The sequence below is a fragment of the Larus michahellis genome, chromosome Z (genome assembly GCF_964199755.1).
Source record: "Larus michahellis chromosome Z, bLarMic1.1, whole genome shotgun sequence".
In the NCBI taxonomy this organism is placed as follows: Eukaryota; Metazoa; Chordata; class Aves; order Charadriiformes; family Laridae; genus Larus; species Larus michahellis.
This window is the reverse complement of record NC_133930.1, coordinates 29,194,845-29,210,261: the sequence shown is the minus strand read 5'-3', so window position 1 is coordinate 29,210,261 and position 15,417 is coordinate 29,194,845. Positions and strand designations below refer to the sequence as shown.

Below are 15,417 nucleotides of genomic sequence, written 5' to 3'. Positions count from 1 at the left end.
CTGGTTTTGTGTAACGAATGATGACACAGAGAGAGACAATCACAGCCACAATTCCTCATTAGTTATACACACCAGCTTCGGACAACCAGGGGCTTCTCACCACCACCATCACTCCTTCGGTCTTTCCATCATCCCTCACCCTGCCTCCACAGCTCTGGGTGAAAGTTAAGAGTTGAAAAGCTTGAAAGATCTTTCCATCAGGTTGCACATCATGTTTTCCCAACCCCCAAGACTTTCCAACACCACTTGCTTCCCACTTCTTCTCACTCCTTAATTCAAGGAGTCCTTAATCTCAAGTTTCAATTCAAGAAGTTGCCTCCTTCCTCACGATGATTAGTGTAATGCTTCCACTGGGGTACTCAGTCATGACTGCTCCAAAAAGTGACTGTAAAACTGATACTCCAAAGATCACCGAGGCAAAATAACCACGCATTTTCAGGTCAAATACACTCAGGTCAGTTTTTAGGGCAACAGTAGAGCAGCTGTTTTTAAATACCACCCTTGCAAATTCCCTGCCTGTGAAAGACATCCACCTACAAGACTTGTGAAAAGTCCATTTAATTTAAGGGACATTAGGCCTCTGGCTGATATTCTGCAAAACACATCACATGTGCACTCAAATGTACCTTTCTGAAACTTCTCAAAAATTCTGTGACAATAAACAGAGAACCTGAACACACTCGCCTCTCTTAGTCCTCCTACATGCTGTCTGGTCCAAGAACGAGGATCAGTTAGCCTCTAGGATTGTCACCCACATCCGTGCGACCCCGCTGGACACAGACAGGGTGCCAATGCTGGCTAACGTGATTTTGCAGAGTGGAAATCGTTCATCTGGCCAGAGGGTTTGATTTCCCTGATGTCACTAAGGCTTCTAAAAGACAGCGCGAGTGTAAATAGGAGTTGCTTAGTTACGGAAGTGAAGGTGTTTATTTTGCAACAAGCAATATACTAATTGCTAACAGACCTGGTTCAGAGATCATCTCAGAGGTCTGCTGGGCCTGAGCCTGGGGATGCCAGCTGCGGAGCCAGCCCCATGTCCTTCTCAGCAGGCTCCAGCTGTCATGCCTGCATCCCATCGCCAGCCACAAGCCGTGTCAGGGGCTGAGAGACACCCCTGCAGCACACCCCCATCTCCCCAGCGCTGGCAGGGAGAAAAATCTGTAAAGCTGAAAACCTGACCAATGTGCTACCTCAGGTATCGGAAGCAGAATGGGACCACTAACCCTGTAACGTGGCAAACTGGTACCCAAATCACATGCCTCAAAGCCAGATCAGGTATTTTTGTCCTAGAAGAACTTGGCATCTAAGAGGCGCTTCCTAAGGATGGTCTTTGAATAAAATATTAAAGATGACACTACTGCTGCTAAACTGAAACCGGACACTTCTGCCTCTATTTTCAGCCTGTTTTCCTAAGAAACCGAGGCTTGCGAGGTCATGCTTCTTTCAATAACTTAAACCCAACTGCTCATTTTAACCAAACCAGACTAGAGACTCACTGTTCTGAAGGATTTTTGTATTTATACAAGCTTTAGAGAAATCAGGCCGAGATGCCAGGCCTGCAGAAAGGGTTGCTGGTTGAATGCACACACAAGACACCTGAAAAGCTACATCCAAGAGACCTAAACGCGAGGAAAGACTTATTAAGAGTCCACAAGCTATCATCAGGTACTGATGCATGGAAAAAAAAAAAAGGCTTTATTAGTTCCAGTGCTTACAGATTTATTTAAGTTTGTGCTTCATTCAGCAAAACTCCTTCTGCAGAAAAAAGTAACACGTGATCTGTAAAACCAGAGGAACAAGCAGCAGGACCAACAGATAACTGTAGTAAAGGCAGTATTTTCAAAATTCATAGAAAGAGAAGGGGAAACGTTTCAGGCTTATGACCTCCTTCCCACTCCAATTCTCCATGGGTTTAAACTGTTGTAGCCCTGAGCTTGATTTATGCACGCAGTCCTGGCATGTAGATCTCACCAGAGACTAAAAATAAAGAGATTTTATGCTCAGCATCCACAGCTAAAGATAATGGCATTACAAGTTAAAATAAAATTACTCCAGAATAATTCTGTCAAGAATGTGAAATCTGAATCCAAGTAAGAACATCTTTACTAAAATATGATCCATTGCTCCACCTGTGTCTAAATACTTTCAAGTCTCTAGACTACACATTTGATACTGTGCAGTAAAAGCAGGGAAAGGAATTGAGGATTTACAGCTAGTAAAAATTCTGGTTCACTGTTTTTAAGGACACTTCTGGTGTCTGCCAGATACTCTCATTATTATAGTATCATTACTTGTAAGAAGCCCAAAATATAAAGTGCATACCAGAAATAATATTGCATATATAGTATCGTATTGCATGTATGCAGACGGGGTATCATATGTTTTCTTTACCGCTACATAAATGTTCCTTATTGCTTTATTATTGGAACCTAAAATTTTTACTTCAGCTCATTTAATGGATGGTTCCATTTAGCACATGAACACTGAAAAGAATCAGATTTACCAAGCTGCCTTTTAACAAAAATAGGTAAATTTTAGGACAGTAAATAAGCTGCAAGAGCTTTATATAGCAGTGCATTAGCCAATAATATTATGCTGATATTGAGTGGTACTTCCTCAGGATTTCTTTTCCAATTCAGCACCCACGATACATATGAATTTGCACAAGGTTATCCCACTTTCTTAACCTCCTGTTTTAGTCACTGTATGGTAGGACCAAGAAGACGGTATCTAACAGTCCCTGCTAGGCATTACATATTGGTTTACAGTAAGCCAACATTCATAAATTTAACAGTAATGTGGTTGTGTTCACCAATAAGGTATTAGGAAAAATGGCTAAGTTTTAAACTAGACTATCAGACACCCAATAATAATAATTTTTAAAAAGTAAGCAACTTTACCCCAGGGAATAAAGAAATCCCACATAAAGAAATCCCTCAAATTAATTGTATAGATTTAAAAGTTATTAAATAAAATGCAAGGAATATTTAAATCTCAGTTCTTGCCTTTCCTGAGTATCATCAGAACCTCCAGCAGTAATTACAGTTTATGCCTTTCAAACATGAGGCTGTAATTAGGGATTAGGACAAGCAGTTATTGGAACAGTGAAGATGCAAGATGTGGTTTCTGTGAAGCACTCTGGAGTTGCCTATTATAAAGCCATCAGCCCTGCTGGAACAGGGAAAGCACCCCGCAGCTCTCTGGCTGAGAAGCACAAGGAATGAAGGCAATGGAAGGAACACTAAAAAATCCAGGGAAATGTCTGTGGAAATGAGTCGGTTTGATACGGACACTGAATGTGACCTTCCACTCTGTCAAATCTGACACTGTAGTTTTTCAAAATGCCAAGCTTAAAGGAAGGACAAAATTCCAAACGCACAGGAATTACCACTGAATACTCTTAAAAGCCATAAAATGGAGTCAACACCTTGCACAGCTGTCAAACCCTGCATACTTTTAGATACCTCTCTTTCATGGTCAGTGACATCATCATCATCGTGATGCCCTTCACAGTCTGCTGGACTGGGAGAGATAAAACTAGCTCTGGTTTTTCAGTTACCGGTGGTGGGCTCGAGAGAATGTACCCTACGGGCACATCCAGCAAGAGTGTTATGTTTTGTGTTATATCGAGGAGGATTACACACTTGCTTCCAGGCTAAAGCAAGATCCTAGAACGTGACTGACCAGCGGCTCTGGCAAGAAGCAGACCAAACATAATTCTATGGTTCTATGAAACATGTGCCCGGACACTGGGCTTACCTGGCGTGGCGCTTCTCTCCATGCACTGCTTCTGAAGGTCCAGGCTCCGCAGCTCCTCTGTGCTGGCGTATTTCATGACGGAGTTGATGGAGGTGAGAGTGCTGATGAGCTGCGAATTGAGAGATCCAATCTGGGAGTGGGGCTCCCCAAAGGCTTCTGCCAATTCACTGTAATTTTCAGCAAGCAGCATCTGCTGTTCCTGCAGCAGCTTCTGCACACGCTCAATGTAGTGATCCAAGCCCGTCCTCAGCTCAGGTGGAGGCAGAGGGTTTTCCAATAGACCACTCACCGGCTCGCACACGGACTCTCCACCAACACCAATGCTCCTGGTGCCAGCCGGCACAACCGGCAATGGAGGGGGTCCGCAGGCAATGCTCCTCATTTTAAGACCAACCAGGTAGTTCTCATGAATGTTTATCTGCCCAACACCAGAGTCTTTGGTTTTTATTGCGGAGGGCTTTTCAAAGCCAGGGTGGCTGGAGAGCATGGTGCCCACTCCAACCGAACGCGTTTTAGCAGACGCGTGTATGTCCTTCACCCGGCCATCTCCTACTGCCACGCTCCGTGTCTCCACGCTCTCTGTGTTGGTCTGCTTATCGCAGCTGCTCAGAGCGGTGTTCGTCCCGCAGTCTGCCAGGGAGGCCGTCTCTGTGCCGGTGCACTGGCTCACCATCTCCAGTGCGGTGCTGGTTTGACGGCTAGCTGTGGAGGGCACGGCCATCACTGTTGCCTCTGCCCTGGGCACAGCCTCTGTGGCCGTCTCGCGGGACACGTGCTCCTTGGGGGCACAAACCACCACGTCCACTGAGCAGTCCCCGCAGCCCACAGACCTCACCGCTCCGACCGCCCGCGCCGTCTGGCGGGGGCTCGGCATGCCTGACGGCTCCTCCGTGTTGACACCTGTCTCACAGATGCTTGTCTCTGCGCCCACTGCCTTATCACGCAGCTCAAGGGACCTCCCCGTGCCCTGGTCTCGCACCTCTGCCCTCTCCCTCACCAGCCACTGGCTCATCAGCAGCTCGGGGCCCACAGCCATGCTCCGCACGGCAGGTCTGCAGGAGGTGCCAATGCTGCTCATCTGCAGGTGGTTTCCCACTGAAGAATCGGTGACATCCACGTGGTCTCCCACCATTTGGTCTCTTGTTTGCACGATGGCCTCCACCATCTTGCTGATGACACGGGGCTGAGCCATCATGGCTTTATCTACTTTTTTCCTAGACCCAGCCGCCTGCAGCTCCTGTTTTAATTTGGTCATTTCCCTGTCATGGGTCGTTTCCTTTAACTGAACCTCTAGTCTGTAAATCTTCTCCTTAAGGGCTTCAATGGTCTGCTGCTGAAGCTCTATCTCTTTCTCAACCTCTGTAGACAAGCCAAGCATGGCCTCTGTCACCCCAACCCCAGACTCTCTCAATTCTTTCTCTGTCCCCACAGCTACTTCTTTGTGTTGCCTCGCAGATCTGTTGTATATAACCACATCATTCATGTTCTCATCAGCACCTACAGCAACAGATCGGGCTTCTTTGGTCAGGCTTTCTCTGTTCACCCGAAGGTTTGCTGGACTTTCATAGTTGCTATCCTGGATTTTTTTCTCCAGGGCTTGCATCTCAGCAGTCAGCTGCCTGAACTCCTCTATCCTCTGAGAGCTCTGCTCCACGCTCTCCACCTCTTCCTCACAATCTATATACAGTTCTCCACCTCTTCTCACCTGAGACATGTGTTCCCACTGCTCCGCATTCCCAGCACTGTAGGATCGCTTTCTGAAACCATATGTGTCATTTTGAGTGGCTTTCCTCTGGTTTTTGAGTTCTGCCATCATGTGCCTCTTCTCTTCCTGTAACACTGAAATTTTGACCTGCAGCACAGGAATGGTCTTGACTTGCTCCTCGAGCTCCTTGAGACGCTTGAGGGCAACTGCCATTTGCTCCCTGATGTGCTGCAGATGCACTGGGCTCACATTGGTGACCGGTGTGGATATTCCTGAGCTCATGGGGCTGTGACGAATGGAACTGCCCAAGGAGGAGCTGAAGCAGGCGCCGTAGTCGCCATTCCCCTGATACCCATTCTGCAGCTGCTGAGACATGTGACCATATCCGCTGGATCCCACAAAAGAGGGGAGGGAGCTCGTGGAGCCCATGCCTCCAAAGCTGGAAAGCCGGGGCCTGCGGACATCTCCAGGCGTGACCTGCATCATCCTCTCCTGCTCGAGGCGCCTCCGTGTTTCCATGAGGGTTTTTGTTACATGGAGATTGTGCCGAGGAGGCTGGGGGGAGGGAGGAGGAAGCTGCTTACTCTCAGGGATGGTTAAGTAGGAAGGAGATGCTTCAAAGGAAACTGAAGGTCTTGCAGCGATGGACGAGGTTACTTGACTCCTCGCTGCCAAACAAGACTGCTTGTTCTCATCACTGTTCGACGAAGAGAGGGACTCTGTGGAGGTCCAGCCGCTGCACTGGCCACCAGGGTTCTTGGTACCCGCCGAGGCTGGTACGGCTTTCCTCTTTTTTCGGATGTTTAGTTTCTTAATGGTATTCCCCTTTTGTATATCATCCACGTACTTGAGAAAATCCAAGTCTAGCTGGTAGCCATAAGGTGTTTCCACGAAGTATGGGTCTTTCCGTTCTTTTTCATCTCCTCCGTTTATAATAACTTCCTCTTTTTCTGGAAAAGAAGAAACACAATCAGCACTGGAAAAGAAATTATGTCTCTAGCAAACTACGGACGGCCTGAAACACAAGGGCAGAAAGACGGGTGCTCACAGCATGCCGGAGGCAGAAACTGCTGCTGCAGCTCAGCGAGCAGACCAGCTTTCCGCTGACTGACCCTCAACACTAAATCCCGATTAACTTTTTAAAAGTTAATCAGTAGGTTTTCAAATGCTGAGAAGCACATACCCACATAAATGTGTCCACACACACACAGAGATAACGCCTGTTGACACAGGGGCACAGAAGTGGCACAGCTAGTGGCTCCAAGCTGTTCTTCCCCAAATCCCCCCCCATCTTCCCGTGTCACACCAAGCTTTCACACACGCACTTTGTCATCACATCGAGACCAGAGGATTACACGTACCGCACAAATCCTCCAGAGACCAATTTCTCCACAGGGTGCATTCAAGCAGGCGACGGGAACTCCGACCCCGCTCCTTATGCAACCGATGCCATTAGACTTTACAGAGACCCGCGGCTGTTTGATGGCTCTGGGAACTGCTGCCACAGGAGCAGCGATACCCATGTGCTCTCACCTCAGCTCACGTTACGTCCACCAGCGCCTCTGCCCCTTTCATTTTAAACTGCATGAAGCCCCCAGCACCGAGACAGGCAGCGGGATCCCCCGCTTCCAGCAACGTCCCGAATCCCACTGTTGAGGGAGACTGTCGCCTCGCATGTCAGGAAAACCCGCCTGCCTTCCACATGCAGGGCTCGCCCGTCCCCAAAGCAATCTAAATAAAACTTCACCCGATCCGCTGGGCTTCCTTGGGCTGAGTATTTATACGCAGTGCTCCTATAGAACCTGCTCCTCCTGTCCCGCTTGAGGTGGGAAAAAAAAAAAAAAGGGAGAAAAAAGAAAAAGAAAAGGGAAAACCAACTGTTGCGAGTTATGAGCTGGAGGAATAATAAAAGCCAGCTTTCCGGTTACCTGAATTAGCCACATGCCTCTGCGCCCAGGCTGCAAATTTTCCATCCACGTATGGCTGTCCCAGCCTCATGTGTCACCCGACGAAGCCCTGCCCCCCCCCTCCCCCCCGCCCTTCTCCTTCTTCACCCCATAAAGAAGAGCCGCCCGCACCCGCGCAGCCCCGGCCGCCCCCGCGCACCGGCACCGCCGCCCACCTCCCTCCGCCGCGGCCGGCGGGGGTCCCGCGCTGCCCTGCCCGCCTCCCCGCCGACGGCACCCCACCGACCGACCGACCCACGGACCCACCCGCGGTGCGGGGTCCGCCCCCCCCCCCCCCCCCCCCCGGCGCCGCCGGGCCGCGCAGGCTGCTACCGTGGCTGGAAGCGACTTTATCTGCCTTGTTTCGTTTTTAAAAGGCGAGGTTTGGAAGCCTCGTCCTCTTAAAGGAGTATAAGCCTCAGGAGAAGGAGGGGAAAAATATTAAAAAAAGAAAAAAAAGAGAAAAAAAAAGAGAAACTCTCAACTTACTGCAGCTACAGGAAGTGACTTAATGTTGTACTGAAAAGGTTTAGGAGAAGGGGAAAAAAAAAAAAAGCTCCTGTTTTTCCAGTTTCCTTGGCATGCTTTAAGAAAAGCTTTGTCTACAGACAGTGTAACTGCTTTCATGGCGATCCTCTATGCTTTTGGCTACCACAGGACAGTGAGCAGTAGACAGATGGAGGATGCTGCTCCGGGAAAACCTACATTCCCCGGCACGGAAAAAAAACGGATGGAGACACAGACACAGGCAGGCACATGGGATAGTGCCACAGACGTGGGGCTGCCCGGAGCGCGTTGGTATTTCGGTCCTGTAGCACAGACAGACTGTCCAGCAGACACAAACAACCCCCCCAGACCACACGTTTCTGCTGCAAGACCAGAATCTCAGTATGCTGTGGTATTTACTTATAGATGCACCCAAAATAGCCACCTAAATACCAGAGTGGATGCAAAAATACATGCATACACACATACTTTTAGCACGCACAGCTCCGTCCAGCAGGGCTGCCTCAATGTCAGGGAGCGAAAAAGTCTCCAGGACTCCCACTGACAGGGAGAGAATGATACAGAGCATACTCTCTGAATTACTCCTCTTCCTCCCCAAATTCAGTACTCCGTTCTCAGATTCTCATCCTGGCTCCGTTCCCCGCAGACAGACAACTCTCCACACCCCACAGCTCCTCGCCCTAGGTTGGTCACCCTTCCTTCCTGCCCGCACCCTAGGTTTGTCTCCACTCTCACGTTGGCCCTCATCCCCTGAAGTCTTCTGGTCTCTTTGTGCCCTCTTCCCATGCTTTGGATTTCTCACCCCTTTTCCCTACTTACATCCATTTGCTTGCTCCACCAAATCTAACCCAATATCTGGTTATACTCTTGCCCCTCATCCTGGGCTTGGGTATAGTCACTTCACCCAGCTCATGTAAATTCAAGCTCCATCAATTTTACCTGTTCTCCCATTTTCCCCGGGTCCGTTCCTCTGCTTGTCTTGGTCCTTGTCTTCCTATCCAGCAACATCTCCAATTCTCCCATCACCACACCAGTGAAGTCAGGCAGCTTCTCTAAGCTGTCCTTGGGCACAATGCATAAGTGTGTTGGATAGGGGAGGGAGGAACAGACTCTTCGGAAGTCCCAGGACTTAAGAATTAATGCATCTTTGGAAAAATATTCATAAAACCTCTAAAAAGACATGCAAATCTCATGTTAAGTCATGAGAGCCAGACTGGAATCTCAGATATATTTTTTTTTCTTCTTTATGGAACGGTATTAAGATTGCTCAAGAGAGACCTATCAAAAGTAAATCATAAAAAAAATAATCACAGTGACAGTGAATCCCTCACTAAAGCTCCCCACAGCACCTGCAGGCAGCTCACAGTCTTCACAATGAAATCCTTTTGATCCTCAGCCTAAGCTGGCAGCACCACCAGGATGCAGTTCATATCTGCCACTCCACAAGCACGAGACTGTGCGCCGAGCCCGCAGCCGATTACTTCTCCTTGAAATAACGCAGTGAGCAGTCCACCGACACAATCCCAGTATTATGAGTTGATCTCTGGAGACGTTTCTTGATACATTAAGACAAATGAGGATCAGTCATGCAATCTACCACCAACAACACAAAGCTGTGATGCTGCGTGCAGGAGCTGTGCCAAGCCTTTGTGCATTTTGCTGTCTCAGAGAAAGGGCCAAAATGGGTGTGCCGGTTAAGCACGGAACAAAGCAAAATGGGTGGCTGTTTTCAAGCAATAAAAATGGTTTTGCGCGTTCCAAAGAAGAAAAAAAAAATCTAATAAAAAGGAAATGAATAAACACCTGATAAGAGTGCAGCCCTTCCTCCTTCCAGCCCTTAGGTCCTGGATGAACCATGGCTGCCCTTGCTCCCAAGCTTTGGTGGGTGAGTACCAAGTGCTACACAAGTACCTCAGATTAACCTTGGGGGAAGTTGTATCTATTTGCCCTTCAGCCAGAAAGGCAAGCCTGCATGCCCAGAGACCTCAAGTGAGCAAAAGACTCCTACCCCATTCATCACAAAGCACATAGAGGTATTACAGCAAAAACCGGGCGGTACAAACACTCTTGTTAGGCATCTTGTCTCATCCTTGGCCAGCTGATAATGGGCACGGCTAAAATTAGAACTATTCCCCAGTCTCTGCAGTAGCTCAGGCAAATATTAATCAAGTCATTGTACTACACTGAGACAGTATGTGCAGGCGCACAAACACATACACTTTTTTCTGTGAAAATGCTGCAGACACTGGTGTTTTCTTCTGAAATGTCTTTAAATGCAACAAGACACAAACCGATCATGCTGATAGGCCAGTACCTGTGAAGTAAAACATTCTGTGAAGCACAGAGGCCTCATTGTGGTACTGCCATTATTAATGCATTTCTCCAGAAGTATGTAAAGACTTCATTTCCCTCTCCCTGCTGCAGGATAACCACAGGCAGGACGCAAGCAGCATTTAAAAAATGCACTCTTCAATTCTCACCTCCTGCACTGCTGGGACTGACTCTGTCCAAACATTCCAGTCTTGCCAACTTCTATTAAATTATATCCTATCCAATGCACTACACAAGAACATCAGTATATTAAAATATTGAGTCAGCCCTACCCGAGTCCACACTAACCATGTCTGCTCCCAGACCCGGAGAACTGGAAAAAAATAGAACATTTATTTGATGTGCTTCAAGACTTCTAAGGGAGAGAAAAGCAGGGAAAATGTGTGCAGACATAGAGTATTGGTTCTGCGATCTAGGAAAACTTTATTGTATGGAGCCGCCTTGGAGGGTCCAGGAAGAACAAAGCGAAGCAGCTGAAGATGTATTTCTGAAGCTAAAAGTCAAGGTGCTTTGAAAAATACAGACGTCACATCTAAAGCCTTCTCTCCCCATCTGGTTATGGTATCTGCACTAAGGCATTTTTATCTTGGATATGACTGCTATTAAAGAAGTCTTTTCCATTTAAATAATGTTATGAATAACAGAGTCTACTTCCAGAGTTATGGCCTAAGACAATTCATAAAGAATGCTGCAGAGGAAAAACACAGAGGCAATAGCTGACATAAGTGGAGTCGAATCAGTATTTTTATAGGCTCAACTTAGTTTGAAAGGTTATCTGGGACAGGAAAAGAGGAGATAAAAAAAAGATTTCTGACTTTTTGATTCTTTACTGCAACAGAGTAGAAATTGATGTTTTTCCCCTTCTCCCACCCCCAACTCTGCTTTTGTTCTTTTTTCTTTCCATTCTTCAGCGTATATAAATGAGTATCAGCCTCTCCTTCTGAGAAGAACCAAAACATATGAGGCTGAGCACTTACTGAAAAAGAGAAAGAAAAATGAAATACTGAACAATTTTTCTTTCATTCTCCTTTTCATGTGTTGGGATTTGAATGTAAGTTTAACAAAAAGCAACAAAACCACTTGGAAAATAGACCTTAGCCTTGCAGCACACTCATTTGATCAGCTTTCTTTTGTCTAGCAATAAACAGAAGGTGCCATGAAATTACTAACTCCCCAACAGTTCAGCCTAGCTCTCCAGTATTATCAAAGGTGTGGGGGGGGAAAGCCCAAAACCCAATCAATCAACCTATCAGATTTTTATTTTATCTTATTCCAAGAACTGAGAGAACTTCCAAGAACTTACAGAAAGTTGTTTCTGTGTTTTGCCGGACACGGCAGCAGGAGTCTCATGCGGTTTATTTTTCCCTCTGCCATTGAAGGACACGGCAGTGGCATGAAGCACGCCGCAGGCGGGACGCGCAGGCTGCCTCTGTTGGCTGCTCATCTCCCACCAGCAGGAAAGCCACCGCAGCATGGCACAGCCCAGTCGAGCCACTGAGCTGCCCATGGCCACACCGTATGGTGCTGGCCTCAGCCACCCTTGCTGCTGTGCCAGGCTGGGGTGCCTGGATGACCCATCTCAGCTTGTACAAGCAATGGCACAACTGCCCAGCACATCACACTGTTGTGTAGACCTGGCTGATAACACCTTCCAGCTTCTTTTTCTGCTATGGGAAAACAACCAATAAATACCACCTTGTGAAAAAGGCAGTCCATTTTGCTGATACTCAGCTACAGCTATGCCTGGAGCAAACAGGATTTAACTCCTGATACACCTGAAGTTGTGGTGTATGGGGTACTACGGTCCAAACGAAAATGCCCCAGCCAGAGAGGGATGACCAGCCCTGCTACCAACCCGTGGTTAAAGGTGCGGAGGAGTCTCCTGTTACAGAGGAATTCCATTTACTGCGCTTCTTACTGAAGAAATAAATCTCCAGTGTAAAATGTTTGCTGCAAGTTTAATCTCAAAGAAAAACGAGGAGCAGAAAAAGGGTAAAATATTTTTATAACATTTTTAGATTACTTTTTAAAATTTATGTGTCAGTACTGCAACTGGGGAGCTGACATTTAAATCTGACATGTAAATACTCAGTACTTTGAGTTGGGGCTTATAATAAAAAAATGGTGGATAGCAACTTCCCTGATAATAATAACAGAGAAAGGCTGAAGCTACAATGTGGCATAATGAATAGGTTTTTATTTCAAAATGCAGAAGCTCCAGCTCAGATATTTGTAGTGGCAAGCCTCAAAGAAGTGAACTAAGGACACCAGCTAAAGTCAATGAACACAGGCAGCAGCAATGTTGAAGAAAGATGGTTCAGAGGGCTGCTGTGTTTTGGCTGCCCTGTAAACGCAAACACTAGGGCACTGGGCTGCAATGCCACATCTACCACACAACACTGGTAAATTAAGCCATTTTGAGAATGGATCTGCTATCTTAATACCATGCTCCTTCTAGAAGTAGGACCACTAAGGCAATAGAACTCAAAACAGTCACAGCCACCACACAAAGGCCATTAAAAACATCAATAGTCTTTCCATTGAGTTAACTGGGCTTTTCCATTGACTTGATCAACGCACAGTGGAAACAGTCTCTTGAGCAATTATGTTCCTCTGAACCTGAAAAATCTTAGTTACTTAGTATTATACGAGGATTATCGTTATAGTAAATACCTAATTTAAAAAATTATTTGTTTAGCCAAAACAATGAGCCAGCTCTCACCTTGGTACCAGTGATAAGATGGATGCACTAGTCTGGATGTCCCACTGTCACCTCCTCCTCAAGGGTCAATTTCTAAACCACAGAACCATTTCTTAACCTTGTAGAAGAGACTCTGGCTTTTCTTATTCTTCTCCTTTCACTGCTTGTTTGCTAACTACGGTCTGACTGCTCTTCATAGTTACAAAAACCAGAACATTTTGGTATCACATAGAGAATTCTGAGAATGCTCCCAAGCCTGCTACCCAAAGGTGTGTATATATATATATATATTTATGAGAAAAGCCTTTTTGGTGTTAGGAGGGGGTCTTTCAAGGTCAGATTACCTTTTTTTTTTATACCATTAAAGGTTTTCTTTCACATAGTAAAAAAGAGTTAGCTACAGAGTTTATATCTGAACAGCATATAACCACAACTAAAATTTTTTTCTGTGAGCCGAGAGTAAAAAGCACCCTTCAAAAACCACACCTCCTAACCCCCTCTAGTCTTTTTAATGTCTAAAACATTTACTTCTATAATCTCTGAACTGAAAACTTGCAGCTCAAACAGAAGTTCATTTAAAATACGCAATACAGGCTGTAAGAAAGTTGTTCCAATTAATTAACCCTGAATAAAGGATTAATCTTGTTTATGATAAATCTTTGGGGATGGGGGGGGGAACCAACTATCCTGAGTGTGACTGCAATATGCCCCCTTATCAAAATTCACAAAATCTGCTTTATATTCTTGACAACTCCCTTATTTGAAGCTGATAATAAGCCTCCTTTTCAACTGCTCTCACTTTCTGGGAACACCTCTAGATCTGGCAGTTCTGCGGTGGGACATCTCTGTGTGTGCACCACCTCAAGGTCGCAGAAACTCAAAACTAAGAGGCTAGTCTGTTTTGCCTCCATTCCAGTTTCTGACTCACGGGTCCCAGGGGAAATCAAACTACGGCTGGCAGGAAGCAGGGCATGGGTGGGAAGGGATATAGTCGTCAGCTTATTCTGCTAACTGCCCCACCAGCAGCAAGGAAGAGCAGAGCAGAAACCATGGTGGGGACTGCTGCTGTTGTCAACAGCGCTGCCACCTCTGGGTAGAAACTACTCTCAAAAACAGTGGCTACCTGGGCAAATGGCTGTCACAAGTCAGCCTCTGGGTGTAGTGTGGCTGACTGTGACCAGCAGGTCCACCATCAAGCAAGTAAGAAGCAACTGGCAGCCGTAGTTACATTGCAGTGATGCATTTTCCAAATCATCCTCCTCCAACGCCACTTCAACCAATGTGCCGTGTCAAGAAATGTAACTGAGGAAGAAAGAGCTTGCCTTACATTGAAAGCAAACCACTGAACTGGTGACAGGGTCTTAGCTGGCTCAGTCACAGAAAATGCCCTCCCCTCAAAGATGCTCATTTCCCCATAGTTTACTACCTGCTCTCTCAGGTGTCACTGGGAAGAGCGATGAGGTGTCAACAGTCATCCTTTACTTTTGGGCTTGAAATGGGGGGCACCTCTGCCGTGTTTACTGATGTTTGAAAAACCAGATGCCAACAAGGCAAGTCCAAACCAGTATGAATTCATTCTTTCCAAGCACCTGATTCCATGTGCATTTTTTTCATCTTGCAGTATTTGTCTACTTGACAACTGCCCTTCATCATTCCCTGAAGCATTTATTTCGTTCACTTTCTACTGTGTGCACACTTACTGGCTCCAGGCATGTTTGTGACAAATGAAGAGCACTGAATTTAAAGATACTTTCCAAACCAGACTAACTCAGGCCTGGCAAAGTACTGTAAGTTATGGCAAACAGTAGATACCAATCACGAGCTCCTCACAGCCCGGGAGAAAGCCATAGGATGCGCTCTACTGACCACAGTAGGAGGGCAGCTCAGTTTTAGACCACTATAGCCCTCCTTTCTGAAAATACATCCCAATAGATCTGGGATAGCTGGTTCAGCCAGCGATGCTGATGAACGTGAAGCTGAGCCCCAGTGTTGGTAAGGCAGCTTGCTGTCCTCTGCTGCACAGGAGAAGCCCCAAAGCTCCCCTACCTCCCTTGCCAAGCCTTGAAAATGTGTCCTACCTGCCCCGCTCTTCCAACAATACATCATCCCCTGTTACTTTACACCACTTCACTGTCACAAGAAAAATGACAAAGGAAAAAAAAAAATCACAAAAACCAAGGTTTGCATCCACATAGTAGAATGGACTTCACAAAACCCAGGTAGAGGGCTGGCAAAGCGGTAGAGGAGCAAACCCCCAAATATTTCTCTTGTTCCTCACTCAGCCACATCATCTCCCGACTCCCCATGAGAGCCAAAAGGAGTCATGGATACAAGCGAGGTGTTTGCCTGAAAATGTCTTTTAACACAACTGCACACCAGTGTTACCTGCGGAAGCCCAAGTAAAGAAGGCTGTGTTTGCTTTCTAGCCAAAACCAACTGAATCACAAAACCAAAATATTTAGATTTAT

General features: G+C 46.5%; 1 protein-coding gene across 12 annotated transcripts in view; it reads right to left on the bottom strand.

Moving 5' to 3' along the window:
• The window catches only part of KANK1 (KN motif and ankyrin repeat domains 1), a 133,511-nt gene that overhangs the window by 22,477 nt on the left and 95,617 nt on the right, over window positions 1–15,417 (bottom strand). For 9 of the 12 annotated variants that reach the window (XM_074569739.1, XM_074569738.1, XM_074569745.1 and 6 more), the window contains one exon: window positions 3,760–6,414. In XM_074569739.1, coding sequence (XP_074425840.1) covers window positions 3,760–6,414 — 2,655 coding nt within the window. Of the gene's footprint in view, window positions 1–3,759; window positions 6,415–6,825; window positions 7,527–15,417 lie in introns of those variants that run through there. The other 3 variants (XM_074569737.1, XM_074569744.1, XM_074569747.1) reach the window with 2 other exon arrangements.